The sequence below is a fragment of the Micropterus salmoides genome, unplaced genomic scaffold (genome assembly GCF_014851395.1).
Source record: "Micropterus salmoides isolate LMB-PRFRI ecotype aquatic unplaced genomic scaffold, ASM1485139v1 Ms_hic_scaffold_8, whole genome shotgun sequence".
NCBI lineage: Eukaryota > Metazoa > Chordata > Actinopteri > Centrarchiformes > Centrarchidae > Micropterus > Micropterus salmoides.
This window is the reverse complement of record NW_024044570.1, coordinates 36861943-36872685: the sequence shown is the minus strand read 5'-3', so window position 1 is coordinate 36872685 and position 10743 is coordinate 36861943. Positions and strand designations below refer to the sequence as shown.

Below are 10743 nucleotides of genomic sequence, written 5' to 3'. Positions count from 1 at the left end.
TAGTTAGAAGTGTCATAAGGTTGCTACAGCTCAAAACAGGATGTATTTTCACAGAAAATGTTATAATAATATAATGTTATAAAAATACTGGCCTATAGGATAAGCTACAAGTACAAAGATGTGTAAGTGTTTTACTCTGTGATAAGCACAACTCTAAATGCACATTTGACTTTTGAAGGATATGTGAGGCTTCTTTGTGCAGACATGATGACAGATCACATCCAATGAACCCTGTAGACTGTTTAGAGACCAGACTCTCTTGCTTTCCCTGGTGAATGTATCAACACACAATACTATCAATAAATAATTACTTTACAATTTAATAGCAGCTAGCTTAGGTCATATGCCTGTTGTTATAAATATTGAATGATTTTTGCTGCTGCTTAAGTGCTCTGAAACTCGTTCCCCACAGAAATCAAATCATTAATGTTTTCTATCTCAGATCAAGAATGAGCTACCAAGCTCAATTTTAAGCCAACACAAACAAGAAAACAAAGTTTTCACAATAATGGAAAGTTTCGATATCCACAGTTTTGTGACAACTGAGCAAACTGCTGCTGATGAAGACAGTGTAACAAATCTAACAGAATAAGGATGTATCCCTGGAATCTGGATCGCCTTCTCCAGCCCTAGATATAGCAAACTCTGAAGCGATGGGTTCGCAATGTTTAACAGCGTCTCTGTCACATCTCTCTTTGCCTATCTAGACAGCAGCGTCTAATGAGGTAGACATCCAGAAAAAAAATCACAACACAGCCTACCCAGAGGGAGAACTGCATGAAAACAGTTTAAGAAAAAAGCGAGCAGGCAGAGAATCATCAGGTGGTGTGTGTATGAAGAATAAAGCATGTTTGATGTGGAGAACAAAGGCCTTCCCTGCAGCTGTGCACAGCCCCTGGCTCACACACCAGCAGACATGGCTTGGAAGCAATGAACGACAGCCCACAGGTAGAGCAGTCTAGCACAGTCAGTCTATTTTCATCCAAAGCTCTTCTGTGGGTTCCAGTGAGTGGTGAAGAGAAACAGGTGCAAGGATTCAGACCATTTCTAAAACTTTCTCTTTTTTTTCTAAGTTACATTTTCTCTCTGTATCCCTCAGTCTGTGCCCTACTCGTCTTACCTTTCTTGCTTATGATAATGCGGAGCAGCGGATTGGCTGACGAGACCGCTTTGTGGAAGTTGTCGTCGTTGTTGATTGGAAGAAGGTCTCCGTGGACGTCGGCGTATCCCAGCAGCACGTCAACCCCGGGGATGTGGTGGATGGTTTGGAGGAGGTGGTAGAACTCCTGGAAGCCACCCGGGCCGTTCCTCCTTAGAGCAAAGCGACGGTATTCTGCCTCAAACTGAAGAAGACAACGAACACACACATTAACCAGTGTTTCCCCCTCAGATATTACACGGTTTAGGATGCGACAGGATCAACTTGGGACAAGCTAGATGACTATAACTGTTTATATGTCCAGTTGGCCATATACTATCAAGTGGTACCACTAATTCTTGACCAACAAGGCCCAGCAGGTCAGAGTGAACCAGCCATTATCTGAGTCTAAAGTCATTAACGCAGGTGTTCATTCTGTTTACATTATATACAAATGATTGTACAGGCAGTCATCCCAGCACTTTTTCTAATGATACTGCCACGCTCTTGGATACAGACACTGACATTTCCAGTTATAGTTTGGAGGATACAATGAATGATGCCCATCATCTCATTGTAAATACTAAGAAAGGTAAGGTAGATTTTTGAACCAGTATATCTGGAGCCACTACTGGAGCACTTGTATTAACAGAGATATGTTTTGGCTTTACGTCATGTTGTCCATCTTTAGACACAGCCTATGGTTCATTCTTACAAATAATTGGGTGGACTTATTGACTGTAATCTGTAGTCTTGGAATGTGAATTCTATATGCACTAGGATCCAACGGCGACTCTACTTCTAACATATACAGTATGTTAAATTAAAATCACAAATAAACAGACTGGTCCACATAGCAATAGAAGTGATGGGGGTGAGGGAGCATCCCTCATTCCAACTGCTCTTTTAGAGGACTACAGTAACTGGCTAGGAAAATAATCACCGACCCCTACCATGTCCTGTGTGTAAAATACAAACTGTCTGCTCCCATCAGGTACATACGCTACAGGGTTTCAATTACATACAGGAAAATATACCTGAATTAGGGGTGTGACGCACCATGAGATTGCGCGAGATTAAATTTTGACAATATTTCTTGCCAGGTAAAAAGCTGTCTTGAGAGACTCACGCAAATGATATTTTTCACATGCTGTCAAGCCACACATCAATTTTAAATTTTCTGGTGCAATCATCACCTGCCACCTGAAATTTGTGTTCTTTACATAAATTTAAAAAGAAATCACAAACATCATAAACTGGTGCAGAAAAATTCATCAGAATGCAGGACATAAAGTGTTCAATGCTTTCAGCATTAAAGATTTCTTAAAAATATTGTTAAAGTCTTGTCTCGTTCTTGTGAACCCAATCTCGTCTTGTCTCGTGTGTCGTCACACCCCTAACCTGAATAGGTATTAAAAACTTAAAAATTTAATTATATTACATTTCTTATTGTTTAAATGTTAAGGGCAAATGTTAAGTAAATATAATATATTTAAAGTCAACGTTTCCCCTACCATTATACGGAGCGGCCTGTCCCTCCAAAACGACCCCCCGCCCCGTAGTATCTATGCTAATAAACTATACTAATGCTCTGAAACTGTATGGTCAGGTAGCTAATGCATTTGTTGTTTGTGTTGTGTTTTTTGTAACCAGCTCTTACGTTGGTTTTGGGATTTCGAATAAATCTAAAATCATCAATTCACGTGTCAGACCATCTACCCACTTTCACTTTGTGTTCAGCAGCATGTGGAGGCTGTCAAGTCGCCCGCTCTGCAACACTAGTAGTTCTGGGGGGTTCCACCAACCCCCCTAAAAAAAATCCTAGAGGAAACACTGAAAGTGGTAATTTTATCATGTACACAGGAATACAGCATTAATCCGGAAAATATATATTTTTTTCTTTTACATACCTGCTGCATTTGTTTTTTCAGTGATGTCTGAGGTGGCTGATGTGTTTTGTTCTATGTTTAGTCACGGCACACCATTCACTTAAAACGGGTTTGTGAATGTTGTCATAAACACCTGTGTTAAAATTGACTTCACAATGTTAACAAAAGTAAAACATAATTAGTGTATTGCATTTTGTATTGAATATTCGAATGCCCTCAGAATTGAAAGGGTTCTTCCTTGGCCCATGCTACATACATCTTTCTGAAGGAAATAGTAGATTTTCTATAATCCTGCTGACCGACAGACAGACAAACAAATGGCAACGAAAAATTCAACAGCAACATCTCCTTCTATAGTCACTGCCCACTACAATAGAGGTGAATAAATAATCCACAGACTGACTCTTTTTTTAAGGGACTACTTTCTACTGAAGAAATAAACTGCCCAGGGTTAAGTCCATTTACCATAATTTTACTGAGGGAAGAAATCTCAGAGAGGGATATCTACTGATCCTGGACAAATAAACTACAGCATGAGGTTGCTGGCAAACCCCAGAACCTCCTCGAGCCCACATGTCGAAGTGCACAGCAAGACACTGAATCTCAAACCACAGCATGTTTGAGTGGGGAAAAACAAAGCAGCTTTGGAAATTAGTGTCTAAAAAAAGAAATAGTGTCTACCAAATAAATGTAATGCATGCAATGTAATAAATAAATCTCACCAGTATTGATCAGGAGTACAGTTCAGACAAATAGTCTGTTGTCAATTTAAAGTTACTAGATCTCATCCACCTGTTTCTCTATCAAAATGATACTAGGTACTATAATAGGTACTTTACTGATAGGAAAGGTAACACACATGTTTGGAAATACTGTCAGGTTGCAACTAGGGCTCCACCGCCCCTTACGCACATCCACACACATAAAAATCTGGAACCCAAAGATAGCGTGTAGCCTAACGGCAGTTGTGCCCCACGCTTTCGGGGTGAGGACAGGTTCAATGCGTCCATTTTGGTTCCTAGCCCTTGCTTAAAGGATAATTTGGGTATTTTTAAACCTGGGCCCTATTTGCACATATTCTGGGGGCAAAATGTTAGATGGCGTCAGATGGCTGCCGTGAACCAGCTGCAGTGACTGCAATGTATTCCCACGGGGTGTGTAAATATCATTGGCATTTATAGGTTTTGAGACTGCTTTTAACATTATTGGTCCCTGATTCCATCATCATGCCCCCGCATCTTTACAAATTTTTTTGTCATATGAATAACTTAAATATAAAAAATATCACCAGTTATCCATGTTCAAATATACAATTAACAATCATAATCTTCTCCATTTGGGAACTTTAAGTCCATCCTCTATTAACAAAACAAACCCCCTCCTACTTCAACTTGTATGCGACGCTAAAACTGACGTTTAAATGCTTAATCTGCGTGGTGGAAGATAAACAGGCATCCCGGCATGGCTAAGGATGGTAAAACTCTCTAGATCTATCTACATTCCGGCAAGGTGATATATCTGAAACTGCAGGTGTACTTATTCCAATGCTGTTACGAAGAACCAGTCAATTTGAGCCTATAATTATTATACATATACATACTCGCTGCAGTATGCTTTTTCAGTATGTTTTTCAGTACAGCATTTACAGTACAGAGAAGAAACATGATGTAGGTGAGCTTTGTCGCATTGCTCATCTGGAAATAATTATGGTGGAATACTTGACAGTGACATCAGGGTCTGAGGCATACATGTGCCACATCTCACTTTTAAAAATTTTAAAGTGATATTAAAGAACAATGAAAACAATGAATAACCATGCGTCAGTTTAAAATGTTATCATTGACGCATTGTCAGCGTTGACGTCATCAATTACGTCGTCTAGGCTTCTCGCGGCAGCCTTACGGCCCTGTACAACTGATAATTTGGTCAGTAGTACAGTATGCATAGGTTGCAATGTGTCCATCTGTAAAGAAGAACATTATAGTAATGGCCGGATGATGTGGTTCACACACAAGCCCAGTGAGTTGTTGTTCTGCCATGGCGTAGAAACATCTGAGTACACCACTACACCGTCATTATATATCTGCCCTTTTCAGTGTCACCAAAACTTAAAATTCATGTTCATGTGTACATCAGAAAGTCATCAGTCATTTTTTCCATACTGTTTGTTAATAGTCAGAAACACATCTATTGTTCTCTGGAGCTCCACATACAGTCTACAATTTACAGGATACTGTGTGGTGCACAGTATTCCACTATTTCACAAGCCTAATCATTGATCCATTATTGCACCATGCTCTTTCAAAATAGGTACACAGCTTCCTTTAAAGGTATATTCTGGATATTTAATTCACACAGTTCCATTTCTAAACTTCTTCACTCTACATGACTGAAGTCTCTCTGGACTACCCAACCTCCTCATCCAGAGACTCTGGATGGTGGGATGTACCAACATCATAATAAGACGTTAGTGCAGAGACATTCCTATAATTGTTTTGGCAAGGTGTGATTGTACCAAGACAAGAAACATGTTATTTTGGGTGGAGAGATGCATACTGGTAATTAAAACACTGGAAATGCTTCCGTCTAGTTAAATGGATTATTATAGGTAAAAGGCAGGTTTATGTAATTATGTAAAAGGCTTAACAGGACTATTACCAAAATGGTTGGTTTGCATTACTGTGCACAAGTGAATAGAGCCATTATTAAAGCTACAATGGTACAGTGGCAACCCGTGTCAGATTATCATGAAAACACAGCCTGATGGGAAAGCAAATTAAGGCATCCACCAATCAGAATCAAGGATCATGAAAAGTGATAGATCATGTGACGTGTATGCGCTCACAAGTGCCTTCTCTTCTGCTCCCCTGCAACACTATTAGCCTACAAATGGAGTCCGCCAACATCAACAAATGACCGGGACCCACCACAACACAGGTCCAGCACAACGTCCAAAGTCAACGCTAACATTACTGTGGAAAATGTTGTGATATTGTGGTTTTAGCTGGCTAATGTTAGCTTGCTTGCTAATGCAGACAAATGCTAGCTAGATAACTAATTCATTCAGACCTGTTGGTAGATTGGTTGGCTTGCCGTTTGCAACCCTAGCAAATTACTATCTGAGTGCATAAAGAAAGTGGGGCAACGGTCCAGCTCCCTCAATGGCTGTCTTACAAGCTGGGTTTGTTTAGCTGTAATCCCAGCTCTCTTCTGACTGGGTGGTCGGAAGAAGCAGTGGGCAGTGATCATCTTAAGGTATGCTGCACTTAAATCCGGGGCTGAGCCACGGACAGTCCCGTCCCAATTTGACCCCTGTGTATAACTAAAGTCCTTCAAGGCAAGTCCTGCCACTTGGGAGCCATCTTGGTAACGCCTCCGGGCAGTTATTACGGACAAACAAGACCAGGCCCCTGTCTGGATAGTTAGAGAGAGAGCCACAACTGATTCACTGGTCACTGGGACATAAAAACTGTATGAAGAGAATCAGCAGTAAAATCTGATAAAAATCGCTAAAAAAGTTTGGATGGCTTTGCCAAAATTTTTTTCAGATCGGTTATACTTCTACTGCTCATGTGTCACTACTACCGCGCATGCGTAGTAGACCCTTACATCAGTGGAACCACACAATTGGCTGAAATATGTTTCCCACCTCGGCTGTTGAAAGCAGACGATTGGCTTTCTAGTGAGACGGGCAGGACAACCGCCATCTTGGCCATTTAGGGTTTTCCCTATAGAGTTGCGGATTTGGGATTCTTGAAGTGGCGTGTCTCCTCTGTAAATGTCTCTGGTATAACGATTGCTTTCTACTAGCCAAGAGCGATGCAAGGCAGGGGTGACCAACTACGTAGTTAACTGCAACCCAAGCAGTGGCTTTGCTGCGTGGCGTGGGTCTGGCGTTCGCTGCTTTGTGGGAGTTTACTGATGGGGTGATTTGCAAATGGCAAACTAGTCAGTATCATGGAGCCAGTGGTTCAAATAAAACATAGGAACATTACAGATAGTAACGTTATTTCCAGCATTCAGAGTTCAGTCTATCACTCAGTCAGTGTATGTCACTTCACTGTTTTGGCTCATGCCTACAGAGTTCGAGTCAGAGCAACAGGATGCTGACTGCAGTCCAGTGACATTAATAACAAGGGTTTTCTGAAAGTTTAAAGAACCTTTGAATAAGGAGTCTCTTTCATCTTTTATTTTACACCTTAGAAATGACAAATGTGTTATTAACCTATATTAAAATTCAGATTCAAACATTCTAATTGCCTAAAAATGATTACAAAGGACAGGGCAAAGTTTGAACTCCTGCATACTTGCTGACCATTTCTGCATACAGGCAGATTTTATTTTTTCCAGCTATTGCAATTAAACCGCAGCACTGGAGAAATCTAACGCTGCATCTATTATCACTCTTTAGCAGTAGTGGAAAAGTCATTAAAATGTGCAACTCAAACGTTTAAGCAGGCCTGCTCTTTGTGAAGAACGCTTCCTTCCACTGTGGTACATTATTAATGTATTAATCTGAAATAAGCATTTTAACTCTGTAGCTGTTTACCTCACAATGCTGGCATATAAATCGTAACAAAGGGGAAATCATGTTAAAGCACATATTTGCTTTATCTGATTGAGACTCTAACTCCAGGGCACATCTCTCAAGCAACGAAAATATTAGTACTGAGAGTAGGCCTATGTCACAATGTATTCACAATACTGACGGCATTTTATCTTTTTCTATTGTGATTTAAGTGTATGTTTCCTTGATTTTATATGAAATATAAATATATAAAACTGTTTTGATGTCAACATCAAACATCAATTTATCTGTCACCCTCCAACAAAGTGTCCATTCATTTCAAAGTAATGAATACTGTCCTTACTAAGTTAAATCAATTAGTTGAAAATGTGTCTTTTAAAATAGAAATACTCTGCTACTGTCCTTTCAAAACAGGCAACAGTGCGTATGTATTTACAAAGTACAGTCTGACCGTAACACCTGCTGTAGCAGGAGCTACGTCAACACCGCTATAGCCTACTGATACTAACACTACAAGTAATACTACACTACAGTATCTCAGTAACACAGCCTAACGGGACAAGTAATTGTATGAAACTGAAGCGACACAGAGACACTGGAACAGAGCGATGGAGAGATTCCGGAGGCTGGACACCACATTCGGTGTTTTGACACGGAGGACGGAATACATTAATCGGAGCGACGGCTCGGTGAACAGCAGGCGCACCCAGGCCGCCTGTCAGCTGCCCCCTCGGTTTTCATTTCTACTGTATATTTTTCCTGAATTACACGTGTCGAACGGTGAAACGTACGAGTCGGCTTGTTTGTCGGAGAGCAAAAAGAAGAGACACCACGTATAGTATCGAGACGACAGCGCAAGGTTATTTGTGTTGTCGCTGCACCGGCAGAGTAGCAGCATCAACCAGACCCTAAATATTGTCACTGCCACTGTAACGAACAACCAGACATCCCCATTAGCCCACCACTCACTTTGCTCTTGACCTCCACCACGTTGTCGGTGAGTTTTAACGGCGTCCGGTGCTGCTGCTGTCTTGACATCCTCGGTTGGTTTGTTGGCTGAGGCACTGCGGATAAAACCATCCACCGGAATTATGGTGGTTGTTTCCACTTCTGTCCTCGAGTAAAAGAAAATAATTCAGTGAGAGCCTGCGATAAAGGCTGTTAATTCTCTGTTTTCCTCCGACACTCCGGTTTATTAAAAATAGCCAGTTCTCTCGCCCCCGTGTTTGTGGCTCGTGCCGTGCTGTGTCAGAGCGCACTTGGCTTACGACACAAAAACACAGCGCTCGCGACAGGTGGAGTCCGGTAAATCCAGTATGGGATGTGAGGCGCCAGTGTAACCCGTCCTCCTCCTGCAACCTGACGAGACTGGAGGACACAACAGAGGAGGCGGGACATGACGCTGGATTAACATAACAACACAACTCTTGCTGTAATGTATGCTCTTAATGCTGAGAGTGCTAAACTAGCTTACTAATACGCCGCTGTTGTGCTACTCATATACATTTTCCTACAAGCAACACTTTTGCTGCTGTCACAACTGTACTTCTACTGGAAAGCTACTTCATATTTAATACATATCATGATATCATTGCCATCGTTATGCTGCATGTTGCAAGGCCGTCCTAAGCCTTTTTTGAAGTCCCAAGTAGAAACTGACCACCATACCCATAAGTGAACAAAACAGCCACCCACCAAATTTCTGTTCTCATATTTTAAGAAAGAGTAGGATAATATTTTACTTTAGTTAAATTCCTTTCAAGTAAAAGTACTTTTACTTAAGTATAAGTAAGTACTTATGTATAAATGTTTATAGCCTACATGTAAAAGTAGACAGTTAAATTGTACTGCATGAACATTGTGTTACATTTTTAAAAGGGGTCTATAAAGAAAAAATGTTATATGATGATGCAAATGTTGAATGCTAGAACTATTAAATTTTAGAAGGCTACAAAGTAAAGTGCATTTATACTGTCAATGTACACAATATTGGAAGTAGCCTACATCATGCCACCGAGCCTTCATGTCCAAACCCACAATTATTTCTTCTCTACATATGCAACTACAGCTACATATATGCTACAACCACCTTCACTACAATTAAGCAGAAAAGAGGACAAAACTCAGACAATGAACCAAAAATGACAGACTAAAGAAAATAACTATGGATGCCGCAACAACAAGCAATCTTACTGCTAGGGATGCACCAAATGTTCGACCACCGAATTTAATCGGCTGAAAATAGCAAAAATTTTGGTGTTAAATGTAAATGCTCCATATTTTTATAGCGCCTTTCTAGTCTTTTTGACCACTCAAAGCACTTTTACACTACATCTGCATTCACCATTCACACACATTTATAGACTGAGCCTAAGTGCTCAAACAGAAACTAACATTCACACAAATTCATACACTGAGCCTAAGTGCTCAAACAGAAACTAACATTCACACACATTTATAGACTGAGCCTAAGTGCTCAAACAGAAACTAACATTCACACACATTTATAGACTGAGCCTAAGTGCTCAAACAGAAACTAACATTCACACAAATTCATACACTGAGCCTAAGTGCTCAAACAGAAACTAACATTCACACACATTTATAGACTGAGCCTAAGTGCTCAAACAGAAACTAACATTCACACACATTTATAGACTGAGCCTAAGTGCTCAAACAGAAACTAACATTCACACACATTCATACACTGAGCCTAAGTGCTCAAACAGAAACTAACATTCACACACATTTATAGACTGAGCCTAAGTGCTCAAACAGAAACTAACATTCACACACATTTATAGACTGAGCTTAAGTGCTCAAACAGAAACTAACATTCACACACACAGAACAGCAGTATCAGTATCTTGCCTAAGGACACTTCGACATGCAGGCTGGAGGAGCCAGGATTGAACCACTGACCTTCTGATTAACAGCCAACCTGCTCTACCTCCTGAGCCACAGCCTAATAAATTAAAATGCCAAAGAAATCTTTCAGAACAATTACTTTTTTTTACATTTGAAAGTGTCTGAGAAAGCCGCAAAAATCGCTGTCGGCAGACTGCTGAATTTTCTCCTCACACATTCACTCCATCTGTGGCTGACTTCTTAGAAAAGGCAACAAACGGTCTGACCCACTTTGAGTGTTTCTGTCACTCTTTTTTTTTTTGAGACGGCGATTAAGCTAG

The 10743-nt window shown here is 40.5% G+C and overlaps 1 protein-coding gene across 1 annotated transcript; it reads right to left on the bottom strand.

Annotated features, from left to right (window-relative positions):
* Positions 1-703: 703 nt before the first annotated feature.
* On the bottom strand, positions 704-8907 carry LOC119893067 (partitioning defective 6 homolog beta-like). Its single transcript, XM_038704994.1, has 3 exons — positions 8525-8907; positions 1121-1343; positions 704-717 (listed from the first exon to the last, which is right to left on the bottom strand). The coding sequence occupies exons 1-3, from the start codon at positions 8633-8635 to the stop codon at positions 704-706; spliced, it is 348 nt and encodes a 115-aa protein (XP_038560922.1). The 5' UTR covers positions 8636-8907.
* Between the last annotated feature and the right edge of the window lie 1836 nt (positions 8908-10743).